At 37.9% G+C, this 23,769-nt stretch overlaps 1 protein-coding gene across 1 annotated transcript in view; it reads left to right on the top strand.

Moving 5' to 3' along the window:
• The first annotated feature begins 3,836 nt into the window (after positions 1 to 3,836).
• Positions 3,837 to 23,769, top strand: part of phldb2a (pleckstrin homology-like domain, family B, member 2a) — a 34,178-nt gene continuing 14,245 nt past the window's right edge. The window contains exons 1-5 of the mRNA XM_051683356.1: positions 3,837 to 3,957; positions 7,838 to 7,954; positions 11,814 to 12,775; positions 15,869 to 16,204; positions 23,379 to 23,513. Coding sequence (XP_051539316.1) covers positions 7,900 to 7,954; positions 11,814 to 12,775; positions 15,869 to 16,204; positions 23,379 to 23,513 — 1,488 coding nt within the window. The 5' untranslated portion in view covers positions 3,837 to 3,957; positions 7,838 to 7,899. The remainder of the gene's footprint in view (positions 3,958 to 7,837; positions 7,955 to 11,813; positions 12,776 to 15,868; positions 16,205 to 23,378; positions 23,514 to 23,769) is intronic.

Below are 23,769 nucleotides of genomic sequence, written 5' to 3'. Positions count from 1 at the left end.
AGAATGAAGGAAAAACTTATCTCAGGTCAGAGCTTCTAAATACTGTATGAATATCTGCGATCCTCTAGAATAGATTAGCTCACTTTCTCTAAGATTTAAATAGATTAAACCTGCATTTGACAAGTAATAATACTGAGATAAAGCTGATTCAGGTTATCCAGAAATAACAGTAGGTCATTTAATTGGGAGACAGAGAGACATATTTATTTTCCTGAAAAGTAACATGAAAAAAAAAATGTCCTTGACTCTATCCAAGGAATTAATTTGCCAATTTCATTTGTAATTTTTTTTTTATTCATTCCATAGCATCATTTCACCTTGGCCCGATCGAAAGATTCCACTCTCTGAAATTGCCTGTGTCATCCACTCCATTCCTTTCCATCCATCCCTTTCAATTCCAGTCCACCCAGTCCCATACCATTCCATTCCATCCATTCAACCATCCATCCATCCATCCCTTTTCATTATATTTCATTTCACCAAATCCCATTCAATCCCATCCAATCCCATCCATCCATCCATGCATCCATTCATCTATCCCTTTCCATTCATCAATCCCTTTCCATTCCATTCAGTTCTATTCCATCCATCATCCATCCATCCATCCATCCATCCATTTCTATTCCATTCCATTTCACCCAATCCCCATGCATCCATCCATCCATCCATCACCATTCCATTCCATTTTTATCAATACAGCATATTTACCCAGTTGAACCTCTTTTACATTACCGTGTTTTAGAATTAACACAAATTGACCTTGAAGATACAGAGGTACCACAGGACGTCACTACTGATGGTCCAGGGACCCAGTCGCACCATTGTGTCATCACCAACAGATTTGGAGTCTTTACACCCCTGTGAAAAAATGTGCACTCTTGATGGATTTCCAATCACCAAGCCCACAAAGCTTACTCATGGAAACACACTCTCTCCGACATATTCAACACAGTACTTTCCAAGCCTAATGGCAGTTAAAAACCCCTTATCATATAGTAAATGTAATGCTACAATGACAAAAACACTGCCGACTTGTTTTTATTGCATTATTAGTGATTAAATCCCGCTTTCATGTCTAAAGCTCACCAGAGGTCATAGTTATAAGGGGAGGTCAACTATTTGATGTTGCAATTTCTTATTCGGTTGCTCAGCTGGTTTTGTAGATCTAACTGTGTTTGCTCACAGCCTCAGAGAGAAATCAAAACAAACCTCGGCAATGAATGACTTCCTGTAAGTTGATACCACTCAGGCCTGACATACCACAGTAATAACATCTCTCGCCCACTTTCTTTCTCTCTTGTACTGGCTAAGTTTGATTTTTGTCATATGTTTAACAGAGTCTCTAAACAAACTCTCTTTCTCTCTTTTTCGTTCTCTCTCTCCCTCCCTCTTCCTTTCTACATTTCTGATCAGAGTGATATGGGGCCACACACTTTTTATGTGACTCTAGACCCCCAGAGAATGTTATATTTAATAGTTGAAAGATCACACACCCCTCCTCATCCTCTCTCTCTCTCAATCTCTCAGTCTCATTCTTACTCTACTCCTCAAGACTCTTGCCTCTTTTTGTTTTTCTTAATGCCCCTAGTTTACCCATGAATGAAAATTCTGTCATCATTTACTCATCCTAATGTTGTTCTAAACCTGTTTGACATTCTTTCTTAAATGCAACACAAAGCTGCTCTTTTCCATACAATGTAAGTAGCAAAATTTTCAGTGAAGAATTTCTTAATTTTCTGTTCCTGTCACAAAGGTATCGTATGGCTTCAGAAGACTTGGAATATAGCACACAAGTAGTAAGGATGATACTTTTATGTTACTTTTTTGTCCTTTTTGGAACTTGACAGCCCTTGGTCCCCATCTGCTTTCATTGTATGTAAGAGGGCAGCTTGGACATTCTGCTAAACATTTCCTTTGGTGTTCCACAGAAGAAAGAAAATCATATGGGTTTGGAACAATATGAGGGTAAGTAAATGATGGCAGAATTTTCATTTTTAAGTGTCAGAAACTAACTTGATGAGTCCTGAAGTGCTCACAGACAACTTCCATTCATATTATACACATTACAGAGAGATAGATTGACAGTAACAGTATTTCAGAATGGACATTCTCAAGATTGCTTGATGTTTCATGCATCCCTACCAGGCATGAACAAGCATTCCTAATCATTCACTCATCATGTTGTGTTTTATCTGTTTGTCTCTGTGTTCAACCCCCACCTGTGTCTTCACAGTGTAAACATGATAAAAAGACAGAATGGTACATCTGGTAACCATCTAATGTAATTATGAAGGAATTAGAAATGAATCTATATTTTGTTGTGTTTATATGTGGTTGTATGTGTGTATGAATATGGAGAAGTCTGTGTTTAAATCTGTTGTAACATTGTAGCCGAGGTCTGGAAGTAATCAGAGTTGTCGGGCAATGCTCCAGCTCCAGCTACCCATTCCCATGATGATTCTGAGAGTGATGGAGTACAGCGTGCCCACCGGGCGGCAGGAGGAGTGTCTGTCTTTCCCTCTCTTCCCCCTCCCTCCTCCCAGCAGCACACTGTTACACTGAAGGAACTTTACAATGGAAAATATGCCAAGGAACTCTCCAGGTCATGGATTTAATGCGAGGTCAAGCAGAAGACTTGCAGCCAGACAGACACACATACATACATAATACACACATACACTTGTTATGATTGGCCTACAGAATGTGTCAGTTGAAAAGGGCAGACAAGTCAACAGATCTGTCTGTAGTGCTTGTAAATTATTAAAATTCACCCCGAATTGAAAATTCTGTCAACATTTAAACACCCTCATGTTGTTCCGAACCTGTAGCCTTTGACTTCCTTTCTTCCATGGAACACGAAAGCAGATGTTAGGCAGAATGTTAGCCTCAGTCACCAATGGTGAGTGGGACACATTACTGCCTAACATCTCCTTTTGTGTTCTACTGAAAAAAGGATGTTACGGGTTTGGAACACATGAGAGTGGGTAAATAATGACAGAATTTTAAATTTTGGGTGAACTGCCTCTTTAAGGCTTTTAGTGTGGTTCTTTCTCACAGTATAAACTGTTTAATTTTTAAGTGTTTTTTTTTTTTTATTTTTTTTTTTTTACATATAGTATGTTGTTGAACCAACAATTACAGGGCATTTTCAGAATAAATAAATAAATAAATGGTTTACAAAAAAAAATTCAACTGATTTTTCTTCTCTTGGCTAGTAAATATATATAACTCCCAGTGAAAGAGGGTGGTATATGGTAATTGTTACCAGACCTTAAATATATGCGTCATAGTTACAGTAAGGCGGATTTCTGTTTCTTTCTGTCTGAGTAAGGTTTTAATGTGTTACAACAGAGGGTATGACTTAAGTTATCCTGATCAAACTTGTAGGATGTTTTAGGAAATCAAAAAGTGAGTCAGAAAAATGAAATCCAGTCAGACATTCCCTAACCTCCCTCTATCTTTTGTGAAGTTTTGTGGGCAGTTCACACCGAAAACGTTATTGCGCTAAAAAAAAAAAATAATAATAATAAAAAAACCTAGACGTAGCTCAATTAATAGGCAGCAGAACGCAGGTGTCTCGAGACGCCTTTTTAACAGTTCACGTTCTTTTTAACTTGACATGGCGTCGAAAAACGCGGCGCTCCTGAGCGAGACGCTGAAAAAACAGCAAGACGAGACGCAACGGTCAAAGACGTCCGTCTAGCGCATGTTTACCTTTGAAAAACAATTGGAAAAAGTCACGTTCCATTAAAGCACGTTCTCTGTCAGCATACTGGAGATAAAAGCTGAACATTGAAGCGTGTCCCCGCTGAGAGGAGGAGTGTCCGCAGACACGGCCAAGGTCTTGCCGCACTCAACATCGCGTCTGTCCTCTTTGTCATGCAAAACTGGCTGGACAGAGGACCGACCGCGCATCCTCCTCCTCCTGAGGCTTCGTCAATGGGACACTAAACAAAGGTTAGCTTTATTGCTGCGAATACTGACTGAGCTTAATGAGCTTTAGAAAAGTTACTTAAGGGATCTTTGAAGACGCTGAAACGATTAGTCTAGCTCGTTGAATAGTTTTCTTTTAGAGTTTAACTGTTGGGAATTTAATGTTCAAGGCGTCCGACAGCGATGGGCTATACGTTTTGAACCGTTATATGGTTTTGTGCGTTTGAAAAGTAGTCTAAAGTTTTGTTCATGGACACGAGATGGAACTTTAGACTGACAAACACACAGTGACACCAATCGATGCGGTTGTTTGCTTTTGCTCAGGGCGGCTCACGCGAGCACATCGTTGATATTTAACCCTGCTTTAATCCCTGTATATTAAAGCAATTATTGAAGACAGAAAACAGTCTGAGTATTATGGTGCTTATTCAGCCTCTTCAATAGGTAATTTTTCTGCTTGATTTAAATGTGCACGCTTTTATTCTGGTATATTTGAAATCAGATGGCCGATTAAATGCATTTTTATGTAACAACGTATGCATGCCAGAACTATTCTATTCTATTCTGTTTTATTCTGTTCTGTTCTACTTTATTCTATTCTATTATGTTGTGCTCTACTTTATTCTGTTCCGCTCTGCTGTACTTTATTTTCTGTTCTGTTCTGTTCTATTTTATTCTGTTGCATTCTATTCTGTTCTGTTATGCTCTATTCTGTTCTGTTGAGTTCTATCTGTTCTGTTCTATTCTATTCTATTCTATTCTATTCAGGTCTATTCTGTTCTATTTTATTTTGTTCTGTTCTGTTCTAATCTGTTCTGTTGTTTTCTATTCTATTCTGTTGTGTTCAATTCTGTTGTATTCTATTCTGTTCTGTTGTGCTCTATTCTATTCTAGTCTATTCTAGTCTATTTTATTCTATATGGTAGGCCTGCCCCTAACAGTAACTACAATAAACATGTAACCTGATTACTTGAAAACTTAGCTATTGTCATCAAAAACAATCACAAATAGATTCTTACATTATTTTAAAGATATCTTATATTTATAATGATTCTTACATTATTTTAAAGATATCTTATATTTATAATGGTTTTACAACAGTTACAAAAACTCATAACTATGGTAGTTTTGGGGAAACCATAGTTACAAATATAACATTTTGTGAGGGGTGACTGGGGGAAGAAGGGTGCAGATGATTTTGCCAGAATATTGGGGTTAACATGCAGTTATAGACTCAAAATAGAAAAAAAAAAAAAAATTAACTACAATCAATTTCTTTAACATGGCATTTTTTGTTTTGTTTAAACAGGCTTTATCAGTTTGGCAGAAGCCACGTGCTGAAAGCTTGACAAGTGCTGCAAATCATTAGACAGAGAATGACTGTGGTTCATAGTCCCAACCCAGAGCTGGAAATCCCACAGTTTAGCAAAATGCACTTTGTCTTTTCCAAAGGGTTTAAACTTAAACAAGCTGTTAAACTTCAGAAAGGAGTGATTACACTACACATGAAAGCGTTATTGAGACATATAGTTTGTGAGTGTACACTCCTTCATTCTGGGGCGATGCTGTTTAAATGATGTGGGAGGGAGGGTTTCCATATGTTAGAGAGCTTGTATCAGCCAGTGATAGAGAGAGTGTGAGAGATACATTGCAACAGACTCAACGGAATTTGACACATTCAAAACAGCCTGAGCCATAATTACATATCATAACAATTCAGCTGATATACCTTCATCACCTCTTTCCAAATAATTGCAATGTTTCAAAGTGACTGGAATGAAAATCCACAGTATTTGTGGATACGATTATTAACATATGAGGCAAGATGGAGAAAACTCCCTTTCTGAGTGCTGATTGGTTTCTCTGCCTCTCTGTCTGCATAAGACAACCGACTCACCCCTTTGTTGGCTTTGAGGAAAACCAAAGCTTTCTCAGGTGGCTAGAGATGGTGAACTCATGGTGAAGGATTGTGTCGCTGAAAGCGTAAAACGACACCCCACTTCCTGAACAGACTCCTCATAGGCAGCCACAGACTGCAGGAGTGGGCTTACTCAAGAGATGTGTGTGTGTGTGTGTGTGTGTGTGTGTTTATGCAGAATGTTTCAGGAAAACCCTGTGTGCTTAGCTTGTTTTGTGCATTGTTGGAGTATTACTTACGTGGTGTATTGAAGTTGAGGGAGTGAGAAGTTTAAGATCTGATGTGACTCTAAAATTGTAACTTAGAATCAGTGTCCTGATATCTGATGATGTTATATATTGTTTTTTCTATTTGTCTAAAATCACAAAGTTAGATTATCTTAGTATGTCAGTTGTTTCTGCTAGACAGCAAACAGAAAATTGAGACTTTTGCATAAGTCTCCTGCTTCTCATGTTTAGTCCCTGCAAATCGAACGTGTCTCCCCTATAGTTTTAGAAGAGATCTCAACAATGAGCATGTTTACATGCACAATCTTTCACCAATTAGTAAGCCAACAATGTCCTTTTCAGGTTAAGGTCATAAACAGTTTTAAAAAAACGATTTGTCTAGACACCAAAGTCTGCAGTATAAAATTTAAGAGTTCCATACAAACTCAAAACATTTCTATACTCTTACTGTATGGAAACAAGTGCCATTTGCTTCTAGTTTGATTTCTCCTAAGGAATTTAAAGAGAAACACATTTGACATTTGAGACGCAGTTGAGAACTCCCATTCAATTTTCTGGGTAATAAAAGAGCAACATTTGAGCAACTTTCCTCTGCGTTTCTCTCTTTCACATGCATAGACTCATTAGTGAAAAGAGAAGAGAGAGGAGAAAGAAGTATGAGACAGACTAAGAGAAAGAAGGAGAGAGAGGGGATGTGTCCCAAACTTAAGGGGAAAATCAGTCTTGTGGATTTAAGTCCTCTGAAAGACTTTGCTTCAGAAGAGACTTTCAAACTGGTTCTGAAATCTGAGCTCTTTCTGGATCTGTTTTTTCACTTAATCAAGACTCGCTCTCTCCCTCTCTCTTTTCCTGGCTTGTTAAAGGGATAGTTCACCCAAAAATGAAATTCTCTCATCATTTACTCACCCTCATGCCATCCCAGATGTGTATATTCTTTCTTCAGTGAACACAAACAAAGATTTTTAGAAGAATATCTCAGCTCTGTTGGTCCATACAATGCAAATGAATGGTGATCAGACCTTTGAAGCTCCAAAAATCATATAAAGGGAACACAAAAGTAATCAATATGACTCCAGTGTTCAAATCCATATCTTCAGAAGCGATATAATAGGTGTGGATGGGAATCAGAGCAATATTTATGTCATTTTTTACTATAAATCTCCACTTTAACTGTCACTTTCAGATGTGAAAGTGAAACTAAACAGGTACCACATGTGACTTTCAGATTTAAAAGTTAAAGTGGAGATTTAGAGTAAAAAAAAAAAGGACTTAAATTTTGATCATGTCACTTCTGAAGACATGGATTTAACCACTGGAGTCTTATGGATTACCTCTGTTTCGTTTATGTGATTTTTGGAGCTACAAAGGTCTGATCACCATTAACTTGCACTGTATGGACCTACCAAGCTGAGATATTCTTTTAAAAGTCTTTGTTTGTGTTCTGTTAATACAGTACATTTCTGGGAATGATGAGAGAATTTTCATTTTTGGGTGAACTATCCCTTTAAGTGGGATTCATTTTAAGACTTAAAACAAAGTTTTGTCTTCAAACTTTCATTACCATACCTATTTGGAATACTACAGTTTCATGTAACTTATTAAGTCATAACTCTAATGCTAGAGTGATTGTGTATCATACTTTGTAGGCTTGTATGTCCGAGCTCATGATTTATTAATGTTTTATTTCCTTTCAGTGCCTTGGACTTGGACAAAATGTCTTTATGTTAAAAATGACTGTGTGTAATTTGGTTCTCCACAGGGTGCACTCTTTGTCTGGGCAGATCCTTTTTCCGTTTCAGCCACCCAGAAGAGGCGAATCGCATGAAGAACATGCTGCCAGAGAAGACTGCAGGGCCAGCACTGTCCTTCAGCATGGGTGAGTGACATCTTCTTCCACCTTCCCCAAGTCAGCTCTTGGTTGGATCCATTCTGCTGTTTTCACATAAACTAAGTAACTTGCCTGCAGCCTAATTGGTCCCTTCCGTTGTCATGCCACAGACTGTTTTATACACAGGAAGAGCGCAATTCAGTGCCATCTGTTGTGTTCATCTTTGCCGTTTTGTGTTGGATTGTTTATTAAACGTAAATAGTCTCATCAATCTCATCAATGATGTTTTATTCTTTTTTTTAATGTTATATATATATATATATATATATATATATATAACAGAAATGTAAAAAGATTATGCCAGGGTGTGGGTAACAAGGTTGCGAGGTTGCAAATCTAGCCTAAATTAAGCTATCATTTATTAGGGGGCTTGCTAGTTTGGGACCAAGAATTTGGTTTATAGTTATTGACAGGGTTGGGAGGGTTAGTTACTTTTGAAATGTATTCCATGACAGATTACAGAATATAGGCTGTAAAATATCATTTGTAACATATTCCATTAGATTACTCAAGGTCAGTATCGTATTCTAAATACTTTGGATTACTTCTTCAGCATTGGTAGATTTTTTCAGTTGTTTTGATTATAAAAACTCTGCCAGTAGAGTAAGACAAAATACACATGTTAAAATACATTCTCTGAAAAACCTAAATATCTTATACAGTATTGTTTCTAAAACAAGATAAATCAAATTGATCTTGTTTTAAGGATTTTTAGATATTTTTACAGGAAAACAATAAAATAAATATTATCAAGAATGCGATTTTTGCACTAATATCGAAGGTCTTTGATATTAGAAAAAAAAACTATGATCTAAAGTGAATTTTCTTGATAAAAAACATGATCGTGCCTGGTAACATATGCATGTAAAACGGCTAGAAATAGCATTTTAGCTTAGTGTTAAGCTGACAATTTACACAAGGTTTATTTCTATTTCTTCTGCTCCAAACTTACTTCAAACGTACTTCTCTGTCTGCTCTGGCTGTATGAATGTAACACATCATAAGAAAATGTTTCACTGCTGTTCAAATACACTTTGGATCGCATCATTTATATGTATAAATGTTTTCCATCTGAAAGGACTAAATATTAAATGAAACAAATGACAATAAAATGCAAGGTAATCTCTTCAGTAATCAAAATACTTTTTGAATGTAACTGTATTCTAATTACCAATGATTTATATTGTAACTGTAGTGGAATACAGTTACTTAAATTTTGTATTTTAAATACGAAATCCCGTTACATGTATTCCGTTACTCCACAACTCTGGTTATTGATGAACTTACTGTACATTTCCCATAAATTAAAGGACATATAACTTTCTCACTATAACTTGGGAAACAGGGTTGAGAAAATGGAATGAGATTTTAAGGAATGTTACATTTCATTAAATTAAACAGGTTGCGTGCAAAATGAGTTGGACATTTGCTAACAATTGAAAATATATACAAATATAGAATATCAATTCAGCATATTATGCTGTCAAAGTTATGACATTGTTTGGTTTTGGTTTGGACCTTGGAGGTGGGACAGGCCAAAATCACAATTTTAAGGGGTGGCATACAGATTTGATGTGTTTAAAACTAGCTTCTTTTCATGCTGTGTTAGTTTTATGCTAGATAATAGTTTGTCTAATATATCATATAGAACTTACAACAAAAACATTGGATTTGTGGCTCTAATGCTTTACGAAGAAAGACATGGGGCACCAAAATGTACCAAATTTGTGAAAAATCTCTCTTCTCCTTCTCTGTTGGCTTTGTGTTGGCTGAGAGGCCTTTAAATAATACAAAAAGTCATCATTGCCACCGTGAAGCCTCAGCTGTAAAAATTACCATGTTATGTTGTATATAAATGACAATGTTAAATCCCATCCATATGGCTCAAGGTCAACCACTTAGCTAAAATGATTAACAACCCAAAACGAAGATAAACATTCTGGAGTACAGGTGGTCCGCACGCACGTATCTGTATGTGTGTGTTCACTGAAAGAGACCACCATTGCTCCCACGAATCACACTCTGGTTGCGGAGGAGTTCTGACCAGATCCCTTTTCTCTGCTCCAGTGCCAGAAATTACAAACCCATTCTGGCTTTGGTTCTTCCATTTTTAGAGGGCTTTTTTCCCCTTAAACTGAAGGCATCCATATTTGTGTGGGCTAAGATTTGTTTGAGAAAGTCTTCTTAACTTTATAGTATGCAATCAACACAGGCTGAGTTTATGTGACTATTGGATGTCCTCAGCAAAGCCTAAAAATTAGCCAGAGCATATGTCTAATTCCTCTGTTTATCTTATGAGATTTCACAAATCTGTGTGTGCGTGTGTCCAAGTCAACCTGTGCAAACATTGAGCTTTTGTATTAGTACAACAAGATCGCATCAAGGGTTTGTCATGTTACAACACTTGATTAGTTCCAGCTAAATGCATCTGCCTGGTCATCTCCCTGGGGACATTTATGTCTCCATTGAAGTTGCCTACAGATGTTTTAGTTAGTTCCTTTTAGTGAAACCTACATAGCATTACATGTAGCCCTATGTAAATGTTGGCTAATCAGAAACATTCATCATTCATTAGTATTTCTCCATTAGATATCAGGCAAATTTATCACCTAATTTATTCAGCGCATTTCGAGGTCAGCCTTAAAGAGGTCACATCATCCGCTTTTTACAGCCTGTTCTCATTAAAATATGTCACTGTGATTACTTTTTCTCAAAAATGTGTTACGTGGTTCCTTACACGTATTGCAGCAGTTCTGAGATGAAATGTCCATTTGTGGAGCTAAAAGGGAGTTACATTTCCTCACAAACAAATGGTTTTAAAGTTAATGCTCTATCAAGTTTTAAAACAACAAAATCTACCTCCCCACCCTAAACCTTAAATTCAAACCTTACCGATAGTTTCATAAAAAGCAAATGTGATATAAAAACACAATTGCTGAAGCAACCATGTGATTTTCCTGGTGCTTCTCTGACACTTTCAGCTCACGTGTCAACTTGTGTGCTCTTCAGGACTTGTACTCCAGTCCTTTGCATCTCCGGTCTTTTGGATATGTGATGCAAACGTCAAAACAAATCGGCTTACAGTCATATACTAGAGTAAAAGTGTTTAGATGTCATAAAATAGCATTGTGTGAGGAACAGGACAAAAGGACGAAACATGTTTATGAACTGATTGTCTTCCGATATTCTCAAGAAATAAAAGTCATTGTTGTTGAGCACCTCTATAGTGTTCATTTCACCAGGAATGTGACACAATATGTACCATGTAAAAATAATTTAGTGAAAATCTATAAAGAATAGTAACGTGATTCTATGTGGACAAAGTTCACTTAGAATCTTAGTCAAGGCCATAATTTAGTTTCTCATAACCATTTTACACATTCTCTCCTCTTAGAATTAAATGAGACATTTATTGCTGCTGTGCCTTTAAGACTTACAATCTATGGAAACACTCTCTTCACATGTGCAATGAGTAACAGCAGTTTGTTGCGCTTACACGTGAGCTGTTGGTTTGCTTTAGGTGAGATGTTGTTAAAATAAAGCAAAAATAGTTAAACATAAAATCTCTTTCCTAACATTGGGATGCATCCGAACGAAATGGAGAGCCGTAGGTGCTACACACAGCTTGCAACAGCCCCAGATCTGGCAGACATTTTTACTGAATAGCAGTTGTTATGTTTTAAAGTTGCGGAAGTTCCTACAGAGCCGCTTTTGCAGATTAGTTTTAATAAATGTTCTTATTGAACTGTGCAGGAAGTTCTGAAAGTTACAGTTTGTTATCATAGCTAATGGAACACATATTTCTAGTTTAAAACACCTTAATTATAAATATTATGTTTTCTTTTAGATGCAACAAAGCTTCATTCCAGTGGTGGTTCATTGGGTGGACCCATTGTCCGTGGCACTCGCTCGAAGGCGGAGCTTCAGGAGTTAATGGAGAGTTTACAGCGCAGGAAATCCGCTCTGGAGGCCAGTTTGAAGGCCACTGCAGACCGTGGCTACCTCACCTTATCCCCACCCCCTAGTCCCCAATCAGCTTCCTCCTATCTACAGGAGCGTCCCCCCCTTTCTATCAGAGTCCCCTACCCTTACACGCCCACCAGCAGCCTAAGCATGCCACCCTCCCCTCACCTGTCGGAGCGCCCCATAAGTCCAGTCCCAAACCAACCTCGTGCACAACACCAATCACAGGATAGCCTGTTGCTTTGCCACTCTTCTGAAGTTCACCATCCAAATACTACCACCTCACTCCTCTCTATGTGGAATGGTTCCTCTTCCTCCTGCATGACCGATGCTCTTCCTCCATCTCGCCGAGGTCCAAGCGGGGCAGCTAGCATGCCCTCCAGCCCTCGCTTGGGACGTAGGCTGATATTGCGAGAGGGGGAGTCTGCCGTGGAACCATCGCTCCGGCAGAGAAAATACTCCACCGGCTCATTAAATGGCCTAAGTGGGCATAGTCGTTCTTTGCCCAGGCTGTATCGAGGGGATGCTCCAATGCTTTCTTTGCCACCACGCCGCACTACCAAGCCACGCTGCAGCCTTCCTTCATTGGAGAAACCACCAGATGTGACCGTGATAGCCAACGTGCCTGGCAGTCCTCGCAGGGCCAGCCTCTGTTCCGTGGGCTCTGCGCCATGTTTGGACCTGGGAGTTAGGGAAAGGCGGCTTTCGTTTGGTAAAGGAGGGCTGGGACCGGGCATGGGGCAGAGGAGGGGCAGTATCAGTTCGCTCAGTGGAAAAGAAGAGCTCAGAGATTATCATCAGAGACAAAGAGATGAGAGACTGAGAGAACAGGAAGTGGAAAGACTGGTAAGGAGACCTGCACTTAACCGGAGAAACACTTAGGGGCGTTCACACAAGACACGTTTCATCAGAGACATTATAAGGGGAGGAGACAGACCACTTGTATATAGATGAATGGATAAATATGTCAGCTGCAGTACCGTCTTACTCTCGCCTAGTTAAAGGAGCCAATCGCCTTTCTGATAGAGGCATTGCAATGCTCAATATGGCGGCTGTAGAAATGGAAGTCACGCCTTACAGTTACAAGAGCGAGACTACAATGAAAAATGCATTTTTTGCGTGATTTGAATGTGCCCTATTTGAACGGCCCCTTACACCCTCATGCAGACTCTCTAAGGGAGTTATTTTTGTGAATATTGTAGAATGTTTATGTAAAATTGTGAGTTCTCAGCCTGGAATTCAACTCTTTTGTTTTCAGTTTGCATCATTTGAGGCAGTGATGAGACATGAAAGTGTCTACAGGCCTTTGATCTGTATTTTGTGCTTGGATCTGAACATTATAAGAGATGTTCACTGGATTATTCACACTCTTTCATGGAATACAGATTGAATGAGCTCACACTATGTGTGTATTTAGTCCATGAACCAGCTGGTAAATTCACTTTAAATGAGTTTTTACTTTACAGTTTGTTGTTTATGAGAACCTGAAATGTGTTGTTGGGGATTTTAGCTTTTATTTACAGTTAATGTTGCCTCTAGAAGGTTACATGATAACATTGAGCTAAAACACTGCAACTGTAGTCAAACCATCTGATCTGACTGCAGGGGCATGTGCAGCAAATGTGTGTTTGTCTGTGTGTAGCTAAATTAGTGCCACGGCCAAATACCACAACCCACTGCTAAAGAGGCCTCAAACCTAAATAAAACAAATGTAAACAGTCTGTTTAATGAACATATCTAATGTTTCAAATAATAACTTGAATCTATTGGGTAAGCCACTTTTATTTATAAGATCACTTAGCATGTACAGTGGGGTCCAAAAGTCTGAGACCACTAGTAAAAATGCTTTTATTTTGCATTATTATTTTTCAATGTAATACAAAATTTTTAATTACAAGTTGTATTATCATCATAACAATTTGAATAAAAAGCTGAATTGAAAAATTTACATTTGCATTAAATGTTTTTTAAGTATTTGGTATGCCAAATACCATAAAAAAAATCCCATATTTTAAATGTGGTTTCAGACATTTGCATCCCACTGTATACAGTGCAGGGTAGTAATGTATTACATGTAATGTAGATTAAGTAATCAGAATATAAAAATCAAGTACTTGTAATTAGATTATATTACATTTTAAAATGCTCATAATCAGAGTACATTTACTTTTTATGGAATACGTGTATGCATATAAATCATTCAAAGGCAGTCAATTGTTCATAATTTATTGATCCCACTTATTCTTATTCTTTTTAAATAGTTTACATATTTCATTTTAAATCAGCCTACAGCTGATATAAATTCGGTACGTTTTCGAGTGTTGTCTAATGTGGGGGGTGAGGGGGGAGTTGGAACCATACTAGACACTAGCCATAATTACACTAAAGATGGAGCAGTTATTCACACATAAATGCTGAACCGATTGGATTAGGGTAAAGTTTGTTTTAGTTGCACAAATTGTATTTGTACTCGGTTTCAAAATGTTTCAATGTACATGAATGCGCTTTTGTGACTGTTTTTGCTTTGTGACTTCGATTCAGATAAAACTGGACTGACCTGTTACCAAACATAGATGGCATTTGTAATGCCAAAATTGCCAGTGTAATACATTTTTAAGTGCCCTTTTTTAAAGGGATAGTTCATCCAAAAATGAAAATTCTCTCATCATTTACTCACCCTCATGATATTCCAGGTGTGTATGATTTTCTTTCTTCACCTGGACACATTTGAAGAAAATTTGAAAAATATCTCAGCTCATTAGGTCCTTAAAATGCAAGTGGATGTTGATTCAACTGTTGAAACTCCAAAAATCACAGACAGTCTGCATAAACGTCATCCATACAAGTCCAGCTGTTAAATTAATGTCTTCTAAAGCGACACGATTGCTTTTGGTGCAAAAAGATCAATATGTGTGTACTTTTTTTAACTCATTGTTTTTAAATCATCGTGAGACACGCGAGAAATGAGGCATGTGCGACACACATGGAAGAGCAGCGCTGTTTATTAGTGAGTAGGAGGAACACTGTACAGAAGCTTTGTTAGTTTTGGTTTAGATCTGTATTTGTATCTGTTTATTTACTCACATGGTGCGTTTGTGTGCTTATCCTGGATGTCTCAACTGAGAGGAGAACGTGAGATTACGTCCGTATCATAACAACGCAAATACGTCACACCAGAGACCACGTGATCTCCACCCTCTCGTGAAGCTTACCAGAAGCGTTAGATATTAGATAAATAGTACTTAATATTGATCTTTTGTCACACCAAAAGCGATCGTATTTAGAAGACATTAATTTAACCACTGGAGTCGTATCGATGACGTTTATGCTGACTATCTGTGATTTTTGGAGCTTCAAAAGTCAGATCACCATCCACTTCCATTTTAAGGACCTACTGAGCTGAGATATTTTTCTATTTTTCTTCAAATGTGTCCAGGTGAAGAAAGAAAATCATACACACCTGGGATATCATGAGGGTGAGTAAATAATTAAAGAGAATTTAAATTTTTGGGTGAACTATCCATATAACAGACAAATAGTGAGTAAAACACACACACAAATTTCTCAAATTTTGATCCATTAGGTAGTTTTTTTTAAAGCATTTAAGCATGTCAAATGGTACAAGCTTATCCTTCTCAAATGCATGTGACATTAAATAAACAAGAATTAGGCCAGAAGTAATCCAAGAGTAATCTAATCCAAAATCAATCATATTAGATTACTTTAAAAATGTAATCCAAGAGATTACGTTACTGACTATAATTTTAGTCATGTAATTTAATCAGGACCAGAGTACAATTCAGAAGTAATCTACTCTGCTCTAACTGTATATTATTGCTGTAAAAGGCATTATGAGTTTTTTGCATGACCGTAAAATGGAATATCACGTTCAGCGGTGGTTCTTCTGAGATAACTAACCTATCTTTCAATTTCCACTAGGAGCGCCAACGCCTCGAGACCATCCTTTGCCTGTGTTCTGAGCTGGGCCGCACTGATCTCAGTCGGGTGGAGACCGACTCAGGCATTTCGCCCATTTCGGACCTGCAGAAGATCAACCGAGAGCTGGAGAAGCTGCAGGTGTCTGATGATGAATCTGTGTTCTCTGACTCAACTGCAGGAGTATCTATGGATAGCGGATTTTTGGGTAAGGCTCGTGGTGAGATCCTGACTCAGAGACAGCGTAGACTCAGTGGACACAGGGAGACCAGACCTCAGTCACCCACCGCCAGCCTCCAGGGCTCAGTCCCCTCTCCTTCTCCACGCCTCTGCAGCAAGGTAAGATCCTGCATGCTGCTAGCCAGTTGCAAGGAACCTGTCTGGTGGCAATATGTTTGTGTGTGTATATCTTTCAGAATACAAACAGGAAATTTTATTTCCAAAATGTTGTGTCTACCTTTACTGATGTAAACTACATAATAAGTTCTTGTCATGATGATGTTTAGTCTTCTATACCACATCTTGTTCAAATCTAAAGCAGCTTGCAGCAGTGTACAGGGTGTCGAAAGTGTGCCTGTTTACACTGCATGTCTGGATATTTGCAGATTACTAACACTCTACTTTATAATTTGATCATCATTTGATGAAAGACTGCTGCCATGATATGTGAAAAATTAATAAATAAATAAAATAACTAAGACAAATATAACCTAATTCCACTGAAATATAGCATACAAAATTGCCGCAACTGTTGAATGAATTCGCTCCACAATATCCCAGAATGAGTTAATGAAGCAATGGAAACTATGCAGTCCTATGGGATTTGAAGTATGCAAAACAGTTTGAGAATGAATACTTGGGAATTGGAGTCTTTATACCTGATAGCTTCGCTGTTGATGTATTTTTCTTAACAGCGTGCCACAGTAAACTTTGACCATTATATGTTAAAAAACACTGACCTCACACTCTTTGTATTCAGGGATCGAAACATATTTTAAAACAGATACCGTTTGCACTTAAAGGGATAGTTCACCCAAAAATAAAAACTTTATGATCATTTACTCAACATGTTGTTTGAAACCCGTATAACTTTCTTTCGTGAACATGGAAGGAGATGTTTTGCAGAATGACATCCTCAGTCACCATTCACTTTTATTGTATGGAAAAAAGTGAATGGTGACTAAGAAGAACATATTCCTAACATCTCCTTTTGTGTTCCACAAAAGAAAAAAAAAAGTAATACGGGTTTGGAACATAAGGGTCAGTAAATGTAACCAAATTTTCATTTTTGGGTGAACTATCCATTTAACAAGGGGACTTTATGTTGAAAAACTATTTTTCTATTGGATAGCTATAATACAATAATACAAGGAAAGAATGGAGATCTACAGAGCTTTTCTCCCACACATGTCTTCTCTCCAGCAATATTTCTTAATAAGCTCTCATATGTTTTGACAAAGTTGCTAATTTTTTTATCACAATTTGTGTTACACAAGCTTTGAAGCATATGCAAAATATGCACAGGCCCATCCGCTGGTGGATATTTCTGGTAAATGTCAATGGCATGGAGATCAGACACGCTTATCAGAATGGGAGAGTCAGACAGAGGTGTCTCTGTTGCTCAGCTGCATTCCTCTGCGCTACCACTGGAAACCTCTAGAACTGCCAAGTTAACAATCCATAAAGATCTGGACTTGGGTAAAGCTCTTACGAGGAGCTGGGGTATTCGTTTAAAGAGTTCAATCTCATGCCAGGTCTGAATGTGTGTTTATTCTATCAGTGGAACAAGAGAACAGTCTGTTTCTAATCAGGTCTTTAAGTATTTTTAAGTATACGTTCATGAGTGTATGTGTTCATGTTGAATCAATCTAGCAGAGGTAAAATGGTGGTCTGAGACTAATGACAGATGCAGATGTTCAATCACCATGATTAACCTAGTCAGCCTTAAAACTCTTGACACTGTTATCCCTATCTGTGGAGACAATCAAATGGACTGGATCCAAGGGATCCACACAGATTCTATTTCTCAAATCCACACATCTGCTTAATGTCTAGTCACGTAACTGCTTTAAGATGCATCAGTTGCTTAAACAGTATTACTCATAGGACAGAAAAATCACAAATGAGAACTCTGAATTATCACAGTTATTGATGGCATATATTTTTCAAAGACAACAATGAGATCAAATTAAAATCCAGTCTAAAATCAGGCATTTCAGTATGAATGCAACATTTCTTATAATATTCTTTCATGGCCACATTGTATGTCAACAGTTGTCTCCTTTGTTTTATAATTGTATTTCTTCTAAGGAATTTTAGGAGAAACACCTGAGACAAAGTTGATGAAACATACCTGGTAACTTCAAGTCTTCTGAACTATAAAAGAACAACATCTGAGCAAGAACAATTGTCTTATAGATTCTACTTCTTTTCTACTGTGCACTGTTAATTTCTAATATTTTATATATATATATATATATATATATATATATATATATATATATATATATATATATATATATATATCCATTTTAGATGGAAAAGGATATAAAAATATTTCCAAACCCTTGAAAATGCCAGTCAATACTGTTCAATCACTTATTAAGAAGTGGAAAATTCGGGGATCTCGTGATACCAAGTCAAGGTCAGGTAGACCAAGAAAGATTTCAGCCACAACTGCCAGAAGAATTGTTCGAGATACAAAGAAAAATCCACAGGTAACCTCAGGAGAAATACAGGCTGCTCTGGAAAAGACGGTGTGGTTGTTTTAAGAACACAATATGACGATACTTGAACAAAAATGAGCTGCATGGCCGAGTTGCCAGAAAGAAGCCTTTACTGCGCCAAAAAAGCCCGGTTACAATATGCCCGACAACACCTTGACATGCCTCACAGCTTCTGGCACACTGTAATTTGGAGTGACGAGACCAAAATAGAGCTTTATGGTCACAACCATAAGTGCTATGTTTGGAGAGGGGTCAACAAGTCCTATAGTGAAAAGAATACCATCCTCACTGTGAAGCATGGTGGTGGCTCACTGATGTTTTGGGGGTGTGTGAGCTCTAAAGGCACAGGGAATCTTGTAAAAATTGATGGCAAGATGCATGAAGCATGTTATCAGAAAATACTGGCAGACAGTTTGCATTCTTCTGCACGAAAGCTGCGCATGGGATGCTCTTGGATTTTCCAGCACGACAATGACCCTAAGCACAAAGCCAAGTTGGCCCTCCAGTGGTTACAGCAGAAAAAGGTGAAGGTTCTGGAGTGGCCATCACAGTCTCCTGACCTTAATATCATCAAGCCACTCTGGGGAGATCTCAAACGTATGGTTCATGCGAGACGACCAAAGATTTTGCATGACCTGGAGGCAATTTGCCAAGACGAATGGGCAGCTATACCACCTGCAAGAATTTGGGGCCTCATAGACAACTATTACAAAAGACTGCACGCTGTCATTGATGCTAAAGGGGGCAATACACAGTATTAAAAACTAAGGGTATGCAGACTTTTGAACAGGGGTCATTTCATTTTTTTCTTTGTTGCCATGTTTTGTTTTATGATTATGCCATTCTGTTATAACCTACAGTTGAATATGAATCCCATAAGAAATAAAAGAAATGAGTTTTGCCTGCTCAATCATATTTTCTTTAAAAATGGTACATATATTACCAATTCTCCAAGGGTATGCACATTTTTGAGCACAACTGTACACTGATCAGCCACAACATTAAAACCACTGACAGGTGAAGTGAATAACATTTATTATCTCATTACAATGGCACCTGTCAAGGGGTGGGATATATTAGGGAGCAAGTGAACATTCAGGTCTTGAATTTCATGTGTTGGAAGCAGGAAAAATGGGCATGCATAAGGATCTGAGCGTCTTTGACAAGGGCCAAATTGTGATGGCTAGATGACTGTGTCAGAGCATCTCCAAAATGGCAGGTCTCGTGGGGTGTTCCCGGTATGCAGTGGTTAGTACCTACCAAAAGTGGTCCAAGGAAGGACAACAGGTGAACGGGCTACAGGGTCATGGGCATCCAAGGATCATTGATGCACGTGGGTAGCAAAGGCTAGCCCGTCTGGTCCGATCCCACAGAAGAGCTACTGTTGCACAAATTGCTGGCCATGATAGAAAGGTGTCAGAATACAAAGTGCATCGCAGCTTGCTGCGTATGGGGCTGTGTAGCCACAGAACAGTCAGAGTGCCCATGCCGACACCTGTCCACTGCCGAAAGCGCCTACAATGGACACGTGAGCGTCAGAACTGGACCACGGAGCAATGGAAGAAGGTTGCCTGGTTTGATGAATCACGATTTCTTTTAGAACATGTGGACGGCCAGGTGCGTGTGAGTCATTTACCTGGGGAAGAGATAGCAGCAGGATGCACCATGGGAAAAAGCCAGGCCGGCGGAGGCAGTGTGATGCGCTGGGCAATGTTCTGCTGGGAAACCTCGGGTCCTGGCATTCATGTGGATGTTACTTTGACACATACCACCTACCTAATGATTGTTGCAGACCACGTACATCCCTTCATGGCAACGGCAGGATAATGCGCCCTGCCACCCTGCAAAAATTGTTCAGGAATAGTTTGAGGAACATGACAAAGAGTTCAAGGTGTTGACTTGGCCTCCAAATTCCCCAGATCTCAATCCAATTGAGCATCTATGGGATGTGCTAGACTAACAAGTCTGATCCATGGAGGCCCCACCTCGCAACTTACAGGATCTGCTGCTAACGTCTTGGTGCCAGATACCACAAAGTATCCATGCCTCAACGGTCAGATCTGTTTTGATATACTTTGATAAATACATTATATATATATATATATATATATATATATATATATATAATATATTAATAAAAAGCATATCAATTAATATTAATATACTGTATATGAATTTATATCAAACCCTCACATTATATATGTCTACATTTTTTTAATTTTTTTATAATATATTAATATTTTTTATAGTATACCTATTATCAGGGTTGGGGAGTAACAGAATACATGTAACAGGATTACGTATTTAAAATACAAAATATAAGTAACTGTATTCCACTACAGTTACAATTTAAATCATTGGTCATTAGAATACAGTTACATTCAAAAAGTATTTTGATTACTGAAGAGATTAATTTGCATTTTATTGTCATTTGTTTCATTTAATATTTAGTCCTTTCAGATGGAAAACATTTATAAATATAAATGATGCGATCCAAAGTGTATTTGAACAGCGGTGAAACATTTTCTCATGATGTGTTACATTGATATGAGCAGACAGAGAAGTTTGAAGTTTGGAGCAGAAGGAATAGAAATAAACCTTGTGTAAATTGTCAGCTTTACGCTAAGCTAAAATGCTATTTATAGCCATTTTACATGCACGTTACTAGGCACAATCATATTTTTTTATCAAGAAAATTCACGTTGGATCATAATTTCTTTTTTTCTAGTAAGACCTTTGATATTAGGGCAAAAATCGTATTCTTGATAATCATTTTTTAATTTTTTTCCTGTAAAAATATCAAAAAATCCTTAAAACAAGATCAGTTTGATTTATCTTGTTTTAGAAACAACACTGCATAAGATATTTAGGTTTTTCAGAGAATGTATTTTTAACATGTGTATTTTGTCTTACTGTACTGGCAGAGTTTTTATAGTCAAAACAAGTGAAAAAAATCTACCAGTGCTGAAGAAGTAATCCAAAGTATTTAGAATACGTTATTGACCTTGAGTAATCTAACAGAATACGTTACAAATTACATTTTACAGCATGAATTCTGTATTCTGTAGTGGAATACATTTCAAAAGTAACTAACCCTCCCAACCCTGCCTATTATATACAATATGTGTGTATATATATATATATATATATATATATATATATATATATATATATATATATATATATATATGCAAATACACGAAAGTATACGAAATTCAGTACGTACCTCGGTTTTGGGGTCACGGTTTGGTACGGTTTCGGTACAGCAGGGGAAACAAAGAATCTTTCTTTAAATGATTTATTTTGAAAACACAGTGGCTAATGGGCAACAGTTCTAATTGTGAAGGCTCATTTATACATGACTGCATTATTTCTTCAACAAAATTACAATACAAAACTTAAGAGCCTCTTATATGCACATTGTATAAAAACATAAATAATAATAAAAGGAAAAAAAGTGCAATTATTATAATTGTAACAAAATTGAGAAATTAGCAGTGCAGATTTCTGTGTCTTTTGCCTTTCAGCTCACCACTTGTTCTCTCAATTTTCAAGTTTTTTTCTTCAGGAAAATCAGAATATCCACATTATCAGAGGAGAGGGCGAATCTGTTAGCAATGACAATGTACCCTGCTAGACAATTACAGCGCATGCTTGTTTATATAGAGCGGGCACAACAGAATTGCTGAAATGCGTTCTTGAACTTTATAACGGGCTCAAGCACATTAAGCAGATGCTTAAATCCTGTGTTCTCAATGACTGAGTATGGTTGCATATCTGCAGCAATATATACTCCTATGGCATTTGCTTTAACCCTGTCTCAGCTTGCAGTGAGAGGCTGCTTGAACACCATGGCGAGACTAACTTGCACAGGCTGTTTATGCTTTGCTCCCGTAAGCTCAAGAGACACATGTGGATAATGTTGCCGCAAATTAGTCATTATTTTAGATGTGCTTCCTGAGACATACCTGACTTTGGTGAAACAGAGCCGACACACAGCCTTCGTCCTGTTCACTACTCGTTGCCCAGTATTACTGTAGTTTACAGCGAAACCATTATGCTCCTAAACAGATTTTAGAGACGGCGGTGGGTCTTCAATCTCTGGTTTATTTAAGTCTGACATACATATTTATATTTCATTTAGTTCTATCACAGTTGGGAAAATAGCGAGTTAGCTAGTGTAAACATCACATCCGAAGTTTCTAGTGTACCGTGTGGCGCTCTGTTCTGTTAAGTTTTGGTTCTGTGTGGTCCAGTGTTGCTCCACATTCTTTTTTTATTTTAGTTCAACGCGGTTTGTGTTGTTCGTAATGTGTTGTTTTAATATTGGTGTCACGCATGCTAAGGAATATAATCATTCGTGTGACTGCATGTACCATACTGAAGGCCCTGTATCCGTTCGGTTTGGTGTGGATACATGTACCATTGCAGCCTTAAAAAAATAAATAAATATACATATATGTATATCTTATTACAAGACGCCTTGTTAAATAAATAAATAAATAAATGCACATGAAACATTGGTTTGAGTTAAAATTATGTTATTAGCTTACTTGTATAGATCACACAGTGATCCGAGAAGCAGGAACGATGGCTCAATATCTGGATGAGAGGTCTGATATGTGGATCTGCGGTTGTTACTGAGAAATATCAGACCGCTAGATGGCGCCATTGACAAATCAGAATCGAGTATGCCAGAGAGCCATGTAATAAAGTATATTTTGATACAGCTCGGATGTCTGTTATAAAGTACGTCTGATCTCTGATAATGTGTCTGATGTCAGCAGGTGTCTGAAGACATGCAGCTGAGGCAGGAAGTGACACGTATAGAAGAAGAGAGAATTCAGGTGCTCAACAACATTGAGGAACTGGAACAGAAGATAAGAGATCTAGACACACAGATGGACGAGTCCATTAGAGAGGTTTGTGTACTTAAATGAGTTGCTTTATGTGTTTTGAAGTTACTGTATGTAACGTCTGTTAAAAGATGGTCTTAATGTCACCTTATTCATCAGCTAGTAAATAGCTATGCAGCCATATGCAACAGTCATATCATCCTGTAGCTCAAGACTAGCTGCCCACTGAAGCTAAGCAGGGTTGAGCCTGGTCAGTACCTGGATGGGAGACCTCCTGGGGTAAACTAAGGTTGCTGCTGGAAGAGGTATTAGGGAGGCCAGC

This window comes from Myxocyprinus asiaticus, chromosome 42, assembly GCF_019703515.2.
Source record: "Myxocyprinus asiaticus isolate MX2 ecotype Aquarium Trade chromosome 42, UBuf_Myxa_2, whole genome shotgun sequence".
NCBI classification, from domain to species: Eukaryota; Metazoa; Chordata; class Actinopteri; order Cypriniformes; family Catostomidae; genus Myxocyprinus; species Myxocyprinus asiaticus.
This window is presented reverse-complemented; position numbering and strand designations above follow the sequence as displayed.